The 15240-nt window shown below is 42.1% G+C and overlaps 1 protein-coding gene across 2 annotated transcripts in view; it reads right to left on the bottom strand.

The window, feature by feature from the left end:
* Positions 1 to 726: 726 nt before the first annotated feature.
* The window catches only part of Htr1e (5-hydroxytryptamine receptor 1E), a 73779-nt gene continuing 59265 nt past the window's right edge, over positions 727 to 15240 (bottom strand). Inside the window, exons 1-2 of one of the 2 annotated variants that reach the window (XM_008827552.1) lie at positions 8327 to 8374; positions 727 to 2013 (exon numbers count right to left, since the gene is read on the bottom strand). In XM_008827552.1, the coding sequence (XP_008825774.1) occupies positions 727 to 1827 (1101 nt within the window). In that variant the 5' untranslated portion in view covers positions 1828 to 2013; positions 8327 to 8374. Of the gene's footprint in view, positions 2014 to 8326; positions 8375 to 15240 lie in introns of those variants that run through there. The other variant, XM_008827551.1, reaches the window with a different exon arrangement.

Here is a 15240-nt window from a genome sequence, read left to right as displayed (position 1 = left end):
AGTTGTACTACAGTCAGTGACCGTAGCCCAGCTTAGGTTTGCAAGCAGAGATGATAGTTCTTCAAAATTCTTTTGTTCCAGTTGTTAAGACAGGGTCTATTGTAGAACATGCTGGCCTCAAACTAGTAGTGATCCTCATCCTCCAGCTTCTGTCTTCTAAGTGCTGGGAGTATAGGCACCTGCCGCATACCTTGCATTTTTGTTTTATTCTTCTGGCAGTTGAACCCAAGGGCATGCACCACTGAGCTACATTCCAGCCACCTTGGCTCTTAAAAAACATCCTTCATATAGTCACGTAGCTCCCACTGGAGTAAGTATGCACATAGCATCATAACCTCAAGTTTAATGACACATAGGGCAAGTTATAACATATTTGATTTTTACACATTTGGAAATTCTGCAAATAAAGATTTTTGAGGGGAAGCCTTTAATTACATGATTAACTGAAATGGCTAGAAAAGTAATAAAAATCTACTATTTTACTTTATTACTATTTTAATGTAATTTCTGATTTTGTGATCATATTTAAAATTATATACCACAGATAACACCAGAAGTCGAAAAAAGCACACCAAGTATAAATCTGAAACACAGAACAAAACGAACAAGACCACATATACTTACAAAAACTCTAGAACCAAGTATGCTAAGAATTATTAAGCTGTACCCTTTGCCCTCGCCTACACACAAGGCTGATAAAGCTATGCCTTTTGGTCTCTTAAAAACCTAAGCATGCTCTCGGCATCGAATGAGCTTTTTAAAAGCCAGCTTAAAGTCTTCATTAAAACTTGTGTACAGAAGAGGGTTGATTAGAGAATTAACATATCCAAGCCATGTTAAAAAGTCAGCCACTTCAGAGGATATGGTGTTTACACTCAGGCCCACAATCAACTCTTTGATGAAAAATGGCAGCCAGGACAAGATGAATGCGCCCAAAATCAGTCCCAGGATGCGTGCTGCCTTGCGCTCCCTGGTACTAGAGATTTGCTGCCTTTCTCCAGGGTAATCCAAACCATTGTCAAAGGGAGGGATCTTGATGGAGGTGTAGATCCTTTCAAACTCTGTGGTAGGGTCTACTGAGGTGGTGGCGTCAGACACACAGAAAGTCTGTGTAAGTTTATAACTTGCAAATGAATTCTGGCTGTCTGTGCTTCTGTTGCTTAAATGCCTGCTTGATCCCCTTTTCTGGTACAGGCTCTTGGCTGCATGGTAAATTCTATAATAGAGAATCAGGATCAATGTTAAGGGGATATAAAAAGCCCCAAGTGTGGAGTAAATGGTGTAGATAACATGGTCATGCTGGATAGTGCACTGGCTGGTGAGTGGGCTGAGCTGGTGGTGGCTTCTCCAGAACAGAGGGGGCATGGAGATGAAGATGGAGATGGTCCAGACAGTGAGAATCATCAGTCCTGCCCTCTTGGCTGTCCTCTTTCTAGCATATTCAATCGCATTGGTGATGGCCCAGTACCTGTCCAAGGCAATCACACAGAGATGGAGGATGGAGCAGGTGCAGCAGGCCATGTCCACACTCAGCCACACCTCACAGACAAAGTACCCAAGCTTCCAGCTTCCCATGACAATATACATGATGCTCAGGGGCATGACAAGCACCGCTACCAGGAGGTCTGTCACAGCCAGCGAGCAGATCAGGTAGTTTGCGGGCTGATGGAGCTTCTTGGTGGTGCAGATGGCCAGGATCACAGCAGAGTTCAGCAACATGGTCAGGGTGGTGATGATCACCAGAGCCATGCAAACAAGCATCTTCTCTGTGACAGTCTTGGGCCTTACTGCCACACTGGCTTCTGTGGTACAGTTGCTGATGTTCATGGCTCCAAGTTCTAATCTGCACTGTGGAGAAGCTGCAGGTTATTTTTCTTCAGCTGTAAATTGTAGTCTTGAGTGTCTTTCCTTTGTAAGGAGGCTATAATTTCTACACCTATACAGTCTCTCGTTTTCCATTTTTTTTTGTGGGTAAAGGAGACAGCCACCACATTTCTTCTGAGTGGAGAGTTCCTGGAAAATATTATACTACTCGTTAATAAAATTGCCACAATTTTCCAGGAAAACATGATAGTATTTTGGTATTCACAAAATACCAAAGATTTTCAATATAATTTTCTTTCTCCTCTCTGTAATTTGAGTTCATCTTCACATTATTCCACAAAGAATATTTTTGAGCTAATTTCTCAAACTGCTTCTGATAAACACAACATCAACAATATTTAAGTCTGTTCTTGCTAACTGAATTTCTTCTTTTTATTCCTTTACATGTATTTAAAAGATCTCTGTTCAAAAAGATGTATTTACATTACATGGCTTTAAATTTTCTGGGGAGTAAAATGTCAGATTAGAAGTCACATCTGAGGGAATGACTAGTCCTAGTGAGGCCCAGGGCTCAGGACTGCTATGCTGTCCCACCACAACTCACTGACAGATGTGCTCTACTCACCAGCACATCCCCTCCACTTTTCACTGACACCTGCCCCTGCATCGCCCCAGGCACCCCACTAATGCCGGATCAACCTTAAATATGTCTCTTCCAGTGAGCGACCTACAGAGTCAGCATCCCAAGTGAATTCTGTCTTAGAGTAACTGACCCTCAGTAGTCACAGATCCCGGAAACTGCCCACTGCAGCCACTGTCACACACGCACAGGGGCTAGTCTCATGACGCCACTCTCCTTGCTTTTGTTGAAACAGCAACACCTAATCAGGCACCTCAAATGATCTTGGGAACCTTGGAGAGAACCCTTGCCTATTGAGAGCAAACAAACAAACAAAAAAAAACAACCATGGAGTTCCAACACAACAAAGCAAGCACAAAAGGACTACTGGGGGAAAAAATGAGGCTTAAAAACCGGAGCATGAGTCTGTCAGCCAGAAAAAGCAACTCCCAGTCCTCTGCCATCCCTAGGTCCACTTACAAGGCAGAAGTGCCGGGCTATGAAACAACCATCTGCCTGCACAGAAAGGCATCCTGGTGGGCAGCACTGGCGTGTTGAGTCTTTTTTGGGCAAGGCACAGCAAGCTCAGCCTCTGGAAAGTTCAGTCCTTTACTCACAGGGAGTTGGTTTGTACCTTGAGGAGGAGGTAGGGAACTCGGGCAGGAAGCTGTTTACTTATATTTACTGCTCTAGCTAAGACTTTGGGCACTATATTAAGAATGGAGAGTGGACATCTTTGCTCCAGTTTTTGGAGGAAATGTTACAGGTTTGCCATACATAGCCTTCATCATGTTAGCTGTGCTCCTCCTCAGGGATTTTTATCAGGAAGGGATGTTGGATTTTATCAAAAGCTTTTGCTGCATCATATGATTTCTGCCAAGTCGATTTATGTGTTATATTACTCTTACTGATTTCTGTATGTTAAACCAACCCCATATCTCTGGAATGAAAGTGACTCAGTTATGGTGTCTGATCTTAGTGTCCTTTTGGATACAGCTTGCCAGAATTTCATTGAGCATTTTGGGAACTTTCTTTTCTGTCTTTTTCTGGTTTGGGTATACAGTTAGGGTAGGTTTCATAGAATGAGTCTAGAGATAACTTTTTCAGGAGTTTGAAAATTGTAAATTTAATTTTCTTTAAAGTTTCAGGGTTGCTCAACCTGTTTCCTATGGGTAAACTGTGCTTTTTGAATTATTGGTCCAGTTTATCCAAACTGACATTTGTAGAAAGTTGTTTTTAAGTATTAACTATTTTGATATCTGCAGGTCTATAATGATATTCCCTGTTCATTGCTGAAATTGATTATTTGTGTGTTTTTATTTTTCCTTTGAGAGGTATGAAGTTTTTCAATTTTATTGATCTTTTCAAATAATCAATTTTTGGTTTCACAGATGACTTTTCTGCCTTGACATTGTTAGCTACTGCTCTGATCTTTCTTAGTCCCTTCCTTCTTCTCTGGACTTGTTTTACTATTTCTTTTTCTAATTGCTTTTTTCTTCTTTTGTTGTGCTATTACCTTTTCTAGCTTCCTGAGGTGGGAGTTTAGATGACTTCTAAAAATATTTTAATTATTGTATTTGTTTTATGTATATGAGTGTATTGCCTGCATGCTTGTAAGTGCACCTGTGTTGTGCAATTACCATGGAGGTGAGAAGAGGGAGGGCATCAGAATCCGAGGAACTGGAGTTATGGACAGTTGTTAGTCACCATGTGGATGCTGGGAACCAAACCCAGGTCCTCTGAAAGAGCAGCCAGTGCTCTTAACCTCTGAGCCAAATCTCTGGCCCGGCTTAACATATTTTATAGCAGCTGTCTTTTATGGCCCCTTAATATTTCTGCCTTCATGGTAAATTAGCCCTTTCATCGTAATGTAATGCCTCATCATTCTCTTTGCTCTTAAGTCTTCTTTATCTGATATTAATGTCTGCATATCTCCTGCTTCTGACTGATCATCTTTCTTTCCTAAATCTTTTCCTTTCAACCTTCCTGTATGATTAGGTTTGGACTGTCTGAAAAACAGCATATAATTGGGCCATGTTTTTGTTATTCACATTGACAATTTGTCTTTTATTAATTATTGGAAATGTTTAATACACTTATGATAGGTTATTAATTCTGCCATTTCATTTTTGCTTTTGCTTAATTTTTTTTGTTTACATATCTGATTTATTTTTCTACCTTCCTATAAGTTACATGGATATTTTTCAAGTTAATTTGAATTTTTATATATATAGTTTTTAGTTCATTTCTTGCGGCAGTTTTCAAATGGCTGATTATATATATAATCACTGGTCCCAATCTGTTGGTGATGCTATTTCCCAAGTCAAGTGAAACACAGAAAACTGATCTCTCTTTACTTCACTCAACCCTTTCCCACTCACAATAAAATTTAATTAAACATTTCTTCTTTAGTCATTGAAAACCACATTAGGTTATTTTATAATTTTGCTTCAAGGAGCTGGAAAGATGGCTCAGTGGTTAAGAACACTTCCTATTCTTCCAGAGGACCTGGATTCTATTCCCAGCACCCACATGGTGACTAACAACCATCTATAACTCTAGTTCCAGGGATCCAACACCCTCTTCTGGTCTCTGTGGGCATTGTATGCACTTGGTGCGCTTATACACTTACAGGCAAAACACGCATACACATGTTGAAGCATAATTTTGCTTCAACAATGAAATATAGGAAAAGGAGAGTCAAATTGTGTTTTATTTACTCATATTTTTGTTATTTTTCTTCCTCCTTCTCCTCCTTTGCCTCCTCCTCCTCCACCTCCTCCTCCTCTTCTTTTTGGATATATGGTCTCATTCTGTAGCCCAAGCTTGTCTGGAACTCACTATATAGCCCAGGCTTTGAACTCAAGGTAATCTTTCTGCCCAAGCCTCCTGAGTGCTGGGATTATAGGCATGAGCCACCAAGCATAACTTTTCATTGTTTTTGCTTCCCTCCTCATATTCCAAGATTCTCACTTTTATCATGTTATTTCTACTTAGAGACCTTTTTTAATCCTTTTATGGTAGATCTGACAGTAAATTTTTAGTTTCTTTTTATTTAAGAATCTGGTGGTTTCTAGTCTTTTTTTTTTGTGTGTGTGTGTGTGTGTGTGTGTGTGTGTGTGTGTTCATATGTGTGTGTAAGCACATAGGTGTCACACCGTCAAGACCGAAAGCCCAAATTAAGAGTCTCCTTCAATTGCTCCCTACCTTGCTTTTATTTCTTTAAATTAAAAAAAAAAAAAAAATTTGTGTGTGAGCACGTGTATGGGGTGTCTGCAGGTGTGCACATCTGTGTATGTGGAGACCAGAGTTGACACTGGGATGTCCTCTCCAGTCATTTATCTACTTTATTTTTTTGAGCGAAGGTCTCTCACTGAACCCAGAGTTCACCATTTGGGATAGACTGGCTAGGCATCAAGCTCCTAAAATCTGATACTGTCCTCCAGCTCAGACATTACAGACATACTCAGCCATGCCTGCCTTTTCTGGGGTGCTAGATATCTGAACTCAGATCCTCATGCTTGTACAGCAAGCACTTTTCCTACTGAGCCTCCTCTCTTCATTCTTTTTTTAAAGATTCGTATTTTATATGTGTGTATGCCACATGTGTGTAGGTACCTGTGGAGACTGGAAGAGAGCACTGCATCGTCTGGAGATGGAGTTGCAGGTGTTTGTGAGCAGTCTGATGCAGGTGCTGGGAACTGAACTTGGGTCCTCTGGAAGAGTAGGAAGTGCTCTTAAACCATGGAGTCATCTCTCCATCCCCTCTGTCTTCGTTCTTGAAAGGTGTTTTTATTGTATATGGAAGTCTAGGCTGACAGTTTTTTGTTGGTTGGTTGGTTGGTTTTAAAACTTGAAAAATGGGCCTTTTCTTTTTGGTGTCTATGGTTCCTAATAAAAAATCTACAGTAATTGAAATTTTCTTCCTTTGTAAGTATGGCATCAGGATATAATGCCGTGTATGTTTGAAGATGCAACAAGGAAACCCATTATTTTGTATGCTAATTTAGATAATCAATAAAAGTAAAAAAGTGTTGTATTATTCTGTTTCACTGCTAAAAGTTTTTTAAATGTTTACTTTTAATTTTTTAATTTGAATTGATGTGTCTTGGTGTCTGTCTTTGTGTCTTTGTGTCTGTCATATTTGAGTTTAATCTGTTCTTTAATATTTTCATACATGCTGCCAAAATCTTTTGCCATTTTTTTCCTAGGAAACTTTCTTTCAAAGGTCTGCCCTCTGTTCTCTCTTACTATGGATTTCCATTGACATGTATTTTGGATCTTTTGTTACATTCCAACAAATCCCCAAGGCTGTTCTTCCTATTTTACCTGAAGCTTTTATGTTGTGATAGTGTATGTTTTATGTTGGTAATTAGAGCAATTTGCATTTTTGTATATGCAAGCCCACAGATTCTTTCCAGTGCTCCCTATTCTGCTATTGAGTACATATGCTGAGATCTTTAATTTTAGACGTTGGATATTCTATTTTAAAACTTTGACTTTTTTCTTTTTTATTTTCTATTCATTTGCCAAGATTTTCTTTTATTTCATTTGTTTTATGTGCAATTTTTTTATCATGGTTTTAAAAATTCTTTATCACCTATGGATTTTCTTTCAAGTTGATATTTTTCCTGATTTTTTTAATATGATGAGTGACTTTATTTTTACTAGACATTTTGAGTAGCACTGTGGTATAGGACTTTGGATCTTCTTTAAATCTTATAATAATCCTATGCTTATATTGATCTTGGAAAGAGGAGGTGTACTGTATTATTAACATTTTTTACCCTAAGTAATGCACCAACTATTCTTGGGGAAATTATTTAATCTTTGGGACCTTGGGCTCACATTTTGAAAAAGAATAACAACTCTATCTACTTTACATATTTATACAGAGAATTAAGTGAGGCAGCATCTCAAGGTGGTCACACATTTCCTGACATCCAAAAGTACACGGTAATAGTGTCTTCAATCTATTCTTTGACGAACATGCGCATATGTTGACATACTAGTGACATGTTATCTCCATATTGAACTAAAGGATGTTTGCTTATATTAATGTCTTTTAATGTTCACTCTCTCCCTTTAAGATTTATTCTTCAGCTTTCTGAGTGATAAAACAAAGCATAAATCTAACAGTTGTTGTGATGGCTAGCTTTAATTGTCAAACTGACACAACATAGACCTGCCCGAGAAGAGAGTCAGAAAGAGGGATTGTCTGCACTGAGTTGGTCTGTGGGCATGTCTGTGGGGCTTGCTTAATTAAGTGACTCAATGAGAAAGAAGGTAGCCCAGTCTGGGCAGACCATTCCCTAGTCAGGGAACCCCTGAACAGTACAACTGTGGAGGAACTGAGCTGAGCACAAGCTTGCCTGCATTCATTTATCTCTGCTGGCAAGTGTGGCTGTGGTGTGACAGGAGCTGGCGAGTGTGGCTGTGGTGTGACAGGACAGCTCAAGCTCCTGCAGCAGTGATGGAATATAGCCTGGAGTTGTAAGCCAAGCAAATCCTTTCTCTCCCATATTGCTTTTCTGTCAGGGTATTTGATCACAGCAACAGAAATGGAACTGAAACAGATGTTGACCAAAATAGTATACATTTTTTTGTCCATTTACTATAATTCCTTGGTAAGTCATCTATTCATTTTAATTATGTATATGCATGTGTGCCTATGTGTGGCTATGTGCACATGAGTGTAGGTGACTGCAGAGGCAGAACTTTGAGATCAATATAAAAGCACCTAAGGTAAAGAAAATATTTGTCCTATGTGATAAGATTTCTCACACAGTCCGGATATGCACTCCCTGGGCCCTGAGGCCAGATGCCTGGGGCATGCCTCATTCCACCACTTTGATCCCCTTCTCCAGAATTTCTTATACCTACCTTATACCATCCAAGGGGATGGCTGGATGGATAACTTTATACTTATCCATCTCCTTGAAGAAACAGAGGCTTCCAATCCTTTTCTTCCTACCTACTGGCTATAAAAGTTACAAGTCAGGTGGGCATGGTGACACATGCCTTTAATCCCAGCACTCAGGAGGCAGAGGCAGGTGGATCTCTGTGAGTTCAAGGCCAGCCTGGTCTACATAGTGAGTTCCAGGACAGCTGGGGCTACAGGGAGACCCTGTCTCAAAAAGACAAAAAAAAAAAAGTTACAAGTCATTAGAAGAAATCACTATAACATTCAACATTATGTCCGATCTGAAAGATGCTTAGAAATAATGAAGTTCCAAGTTTAGACATAAGAAAACAGAGATCCATAGGCACAGATTATCTTTTTTCAGGATCAAACAGCCAACCATCAGCATATCTGAGATATATCTTCAGGACTCAGTTCTTGATCCTCTGTTCTATATAGGACATTGTCTTCTACGTCTTAATCTGAAATATGCAGTGAAGACGAGAGATACATGTTAACTTGCATTTTGTGGAACATGGCCTTGGAAGCAGTCCTAACAGAGCTAAGTAGTTCAAGATAGCAGTGCTTTCAACAAAGGAAGCTCAGCCGGCAGCTTCAGTGCTCACTGTCTTGGAGCTCTCTCTCTCTCTCTCTCTCTCTCTCTCTCTCTCTCTCTCTCTCACAGAGGCCCACTCAATACAAAAGACTCTAGAGGGAGCAAACATGCACAGTACAGGAAGGAGCCCAGATCATTTGTAAGGATTTCAGTTCAGCAATGTCATTAAGCTGTGGCCCCTTCCTGTAAGCTAGAACTGTGGTCCCTTCCTGTGAGCTGGAGCTGTGGTCACCTCCCATGAGCTGGTCCTGCGGTCCCCTCCTGTGAGCCAGAGCTGTGGTCCCTTCCCATGAGTCTGGAGCGTTGGTCCCCAACTGTGAGCCATGGTTCCACACTCCTCTAGTGCTGGGCTGATGGTGGAGCCAATTGGAGAATGGGGGACCTCATGATGCTCAGCAGCAGTTTCTGCCTTCTCTGAGTGGCTTCACTCCCCAAAATTCCTTTGTCCCAATGTTCCGGCATATGTAGAAGACAGGGGAGGTGTTTGTCTTTTGCAGATTCTAGTCTTGGGAGGACTGATTCTCAAGAATGGACTTCCCACCTCTCTTGATGGCCAGCTGTGGTCCTGACTCCACATGAGGTCCTGGGCACCCAGGCCTTGATGTTGGACCTTTCCCATTCCCAGGCGCCAAGAAGTTTTCCATCAGTTTTCTTTTACTTTTCACAGAGCCCAGTGTACCTTGACCTGTGCCCTACAGGACATGAATCACCTAATTAAACTTTTAGAGATAAAAACCACAATCTGGAAAGTTAATTTTTTTTAATTTAAGAAATTCTAGTATGATTTTATCCAATAGGTGATAGTATTGTCAGTATACTGTATATTTTTAAACACAGTATGCAGAAGAAAGAAGTTTGAATTTCTCACCATAAAAAACTGACAAATGAGGCTCTGGGTGTGGCAGTAAATGCCTTCAGCCCCAATACTTGAAAAGTAGAGGCAGGAAGACCAAGAGTTCAAAGATAGCCTCAGCTACATGAGACCCTACTTCCAAACAAAAATCCTCCCCAAACCCAAAGCAAAGCAAACCAAACAAAAACTGCAAAAACTTGCTAAATGAGGAGATAGGTATGTGTTATAGCCCAACTTAAATATGACATAGTATGTACATGTATTAAAAAATCACATGGCACTCCACAACTATGTACAATTTCTGTGTATCTGATAAAAATAAATTTAAATGAAAAAAGTATCAATAACTTATCCTCACACGACAATATTGTTTTGCTCTAGATACTTAATCTGATCTTACAAAGTTACAAGGATCCCCAAATACTATTTATTTAGTTCCTGAGTTGTCCTTCTCTTAAAAACAACCAATTATTTTTGCAGATTATAAATAGCTCATTGTTTTCAGGGCTAGAGAGAAGGCTCAGTGGTTAAGAGCATGGCTGTTCTTGCAGAAGACCCAGGTTTGACCCTCAGTACCCACATGTTGTCTAACAACCATCCATAATTCTAGTTAAAGGGGAATCTGATGTCCTCTTCTGACCTCCTTGGGCACTGCACAACATGGGTGCACATATACACATGCAAGCATAACATTCATACACATAAAATACATAAAAAATAAACAGTTCATTGTTTTCACCATAATATGGTGATAGCTTTTCAAGGAGATAAAGAAACCAGCAAAAATAATTTTGCATCAAGACATAAGATATACACATTTAGATGAAAATCCAGCCCTGTTCATGGCCTGGCTCATTGAGGCCGTTACCATACATCAACTTAGACCTCTTCACACCCACAGGCATCCTCTTTCTTCACATCTAATTTATCAGCCAGTCAGCTCCTGATATCTACCCCCCCCCCAAATGAACACAGAACAGGGACCTGAGTCCTCCCATCAGGAACCCTTAAACAGCATTTAAGGTTTTTAAGAATTAAGAAGATGAGGCGTAAAGGGAAAAGGAAAAACATGTAAAGGCCAAGTATGAGCTCCTAGCCTCAGCCTTCCAGAACTATCCACCTCAGAAGGTCACCCCCAGTCCCATGTCCTCTCAGCAGACTTCTCCCAGAGCCTGCTTCTGTTGTGGTAATTCAGGGCACTGGACAAAAGCTTGATTGAACTCCAACCCCCTACCCAAGGCCTGTCCATTCTGGGGACAGTGAGGCCACTGGAGAATGGACTGTCCTCAGAGTCATCAAGGCCAATGGCTCCCCTGACCCCTCTATGTCATCACCATCACCACCCAGCAACACAGCAACAATTCCCCCAGTCTCCAGTTATTAGAATGAGGCAGCCTGGGGTCACATACCCTACTTGCTGAAGGCAAGTCATCTGAGGAAGCCCCAGGTAATTGAGGCTATTCCTTCCTGGTCAACATCAGGGTGTCCTTTTTCCCCCTCACCTCCTGGTCAGGATCCTCTTCTAGCTCCCACAGTCCTGTAATTGGAGTCTTGGGTAAGCCCCACTTTCTTAGGCTCACTTCTAGGGTCCCCTGTACATTCAGACAATTAACTATATCACATTTCTTCATCATCATGCTCAAATGCCCATGCCCCTCTTAGGACATGATCTAAAGTAGACATGAGACTACCCTGACTTCTTCCCTTTTAATTCAACAATTATCTTTTGTTTAACACTGGACTCTAAGTTGATGGGTACTCCCCATTCCCTCCCTGAAGAACACTCCCTCTTAGGGACTTCCATCAATCCCCAGGTTTGGGATACTGATAGCCCAACAACTGCCTTGGGATACTGATAGCCCAACAACTGCCAAACACCACCATCTTAGGGTCTCCTTAAGGGACCCCAATTCCTATATCACCCAGGCCCAATATCCAGTTTCCCCTGCTACCAACAGAGGACTCCAACCTCTTATCACTCACTTACTAAAAACAAACCTCATCACCCCTATAAATTCTCTCCATACACCCATCCTGGTGTATGAGAAAAACTGAATGGCTCATACAAGCTAGTCCAAGACCACAGGAAAATAAACTACACCATTATCCCCACTCACCCTGTGGTCCCCAACCCCTATACCCTCTGTCCATCATCCCTCCTCAGCTGTTTCACTGGCCTGAACCTTAAAGATACATTTTTTATTATTCCTCTGCACCCTGACTCTCAGCCTCTTTTTGCTTTCACCTGGGAGGAGCCCAACACCCTAAATGCCTGACAACTCACCTGGACAGTCCAGCCCTAAGAGTTTAGGGACAGCCCACACTATCTTGGACTGACCCTACAAAAGGGTCTATGCCTTTCACCCAGTCACCTTCTTCAATATGCAAATGACCTATTGCTCTGCAGCCCTTCCAAAGAACATGCATAGAACACATCATAACCTTACTAAATGCCTTGGCTGACTGGGGATATCAGACAATTAGCTATACCACATTTGGTGTTCCACCAAAAGGCATAAGCACAGTCTTCTATCTGGAACTGCAGATCACCAAAGGTAAATGAGTAATCCCCCACAATAGAATTACCAGCCTCATAGAAATCCTGCACCCCTCCATAAAAGAGAACTTCTCTTTCTGCTAGGCCTCCTTAGGTTCCTCTACATCTGGATTCCCAACTTTTCACTAATTGCCCAACCCTTGTATGATGCAACTAAGGGCTCCTTAGATGAATACCTCCTAGCTCCCTCTCCTCTCCCTACCCCAGTAAGAGTCTTAAAACAAGCCCTAATCAAAGCCTCTACTCTCTATCTCCCCAAGCCCCTTAAGCCATTTCTCCTTTTCCTTCATTTTGACAAGGGACAGATTTTAACTCTCTGTCAGAAGGCTGGTGAGACTTACCACTCCATTGCTTTTCTCCAAACTGCTCTTTATAGGGAGGCTGGCTCCCTTGCCTTCAGGCAATGGCAGCTGCAGCCCTCCTAATTCCAGGGGCCAATAAACTAACCTTACACAGCTCACTTGTAATTCTCTCTCCACTCCCTAAAGGATTTTCTTGGCTATCACCCACTCCTTACCCTAACAACACCCCCACCCCTGGCCAAACACAGCTCCTGCAAGCATACCTGTATAAACATTGATACAGGCTCAAAATACACCTACAACATTCTACATTCCAGCTTCTAATATGGAGAAAAAGCCGTTTGCTCACCCAGATGGGAACCCCCCATAGTCAATGACCAGCTGATTCATGACCTGTTGGAAGCTATCCAGTTATCAACAAAGGTGGCCATTATTCACTATAGAGGGCATCAGAAAAATGGAAAATATGTCTCCACAGTCAATAATGTGGTTAACTCCCTGGTTAAAGAGATCACTCAGGGCTACCCTATTCCCCAGCATCTGTTCAACCTCCACAGCCTCAAAACCTCTCATGTCTCATGGTCTTTCCTACCTTCATCTGCTTTCTACCCAGATAACACCGCCCTCCTTTCCTCCTAAACACACAATTCAGCTGACCCTGAAAGACAGTTCTTGCAGGGAATTCACTATCTCCTGCCAGATCTGTCAGCTATCCAACACAAATGCCATCATTAGCCACATACTTCCTATTCATCAGGTGCACCTTCCAGGCACCAACTGGCAAACAGACTTCATCCATATGCCCCCCCTACACACACCATTTGTATAACAACAACCAAAAAAGCCAAAACATAAATTCCTCCTTGTACTGGTGCAAACCGTCACCAGACGGGTTGAAGTATTCCCCATAATCAATAAAAGGACATTCAGAGTTTCCTCCTTTCCCATGAGGGAAATTATTTCCCATTTTGGCTTACCCACATCTCTACCAGTTGGACAACGATCTGGAGTTTGTCTGTAATGTCACCTCGTCTGTACATAGTCCAATATCTCCAGATACCATAGAAATTTCACAAACCATACCAACCATGATCCTCAGGCAAAGTCAAGAGGGTTAATAGAACTCTAAAGGAGTTCATACCAAACTAACAATGGAGCACACCTGGACTAGGTAAAATTACTTCCTCTAGCTCTCCTCAAACATTGCACGCTCCCCAAAACCCACTCCTACTGAAACTTTTGAGCTCATGTAGGGGCAGCCCAGTGCATTCCAGGACTGTTCTCTACCCCTCTTGGTAATGGACCCTCTCCTTACCTTCTTTTGCTCCTCCCTGTGGAAACAAGCTGACCTTATCCTAGTTGGGGGACTCCACTTACCTGGCCTCACTCTACCCTGACCCCATAGGGCTGAAATGGGAAGGGCCTTTTACAGTCATTCTAGCCACTCCCACTGCAGCAAAACTGCCAGGACAGCCCTCCTGGGTCCATATTTCATGCCTCAAAAAGGCCACCTCCTGTTTTCAAGCAATGCCAACCAGCCCTACTTCCCTAAAGATAACCACACTCCCACCTACACCTGGACAGGACTACCCCATTGTATGCCCTTCTAATGGTTTTCACTCTGCAGCAGCCCAGGTTGTTCCTGACATACATACAAAGACCTCTGGCTAGTCCCCTACCCATCACAACATTTGATGAACTTCTGGAAATTGCAGAAGACTTCTAGCTACAAGGAACATTCATTGCCTTCACCACAGATCAGATACAATTCCTCTCCTTGGCCCTTTCCTTTAGCGTTTATCCTCTATCCTCTACCTCCTTCCCAGTCTCAAAACTAATACCTGGCCATGACACCCAACTGGAGCCTTCTTCTCACTCTCCCCTTGATTTCAGCTCTGGACAACTAGATGCTCCTCCTTAGTCAAACCTACCTAAAACCCATGAACCACCTTCTCTTCTGACTGCTGGGTGTGTCTTTTCACTAGGGTCCAACCATCCTGGCCATCCCAACGCCCCTGTCTGCACAGATTGATATCCCCATGAGATTGCACGTTTTCCCAATGACTGACCCATTTCCAAACCCCATACTCATAACTGACCTTTCAAAACAATTTTTTCTCTTCTGCCCCTTCACAATCCCCCTACTCTTTCCACAACCCTGAACGACCAGCTATAGCCCTCCTTCAATTAATCAACTCAGTCAGGCTATTTTCCATTCTCACCTGGCTTACTGCTATAAAACAGCCCCAGCCAACAAACATCCACTTAGAACCCTTTCAGTGCCTGTAAGGGTTCTGAAATCCTCTGACACCCTCCCCCTCTCACGAGCTGCTCTTTGTGTATTTTGCTTCCCCAATTCCCCCTCTCTCTCAACCTTTGCAGGTATTCTTCCCACCTTACTCTGCAACCACACCCTCTAAATCCAATTCCCTTCCAACCACCAAAACAAAGACCTCTCCAAAGGCAATCCACCACCCTAAAGCAAAATGGTGGTAAATAGAAAACTTCCTCCAGGTCTCCAGATCTCCCAACCCCTGTCTGTCACTAGGCTCCTATCCCTCTACTTC

This window comes from Nannospalax galili, unplaced genomic scaffold, assembly GCF_000622305.1.
Source record: "Nannospalax galili isolate Female #2095 unplaced genomic scaffold, S.galili_v1.0 scaffold132, whole genome shotgun sequence".
NCBI lineage: Eukaryota > Metazoa > Chordata > Mammalia > Rodentia > Spalacidae > Nannospalax > Nannospalax galili.
This window is presented reverse-complemented; position numbering and strand designations above follow the sequence as displayed.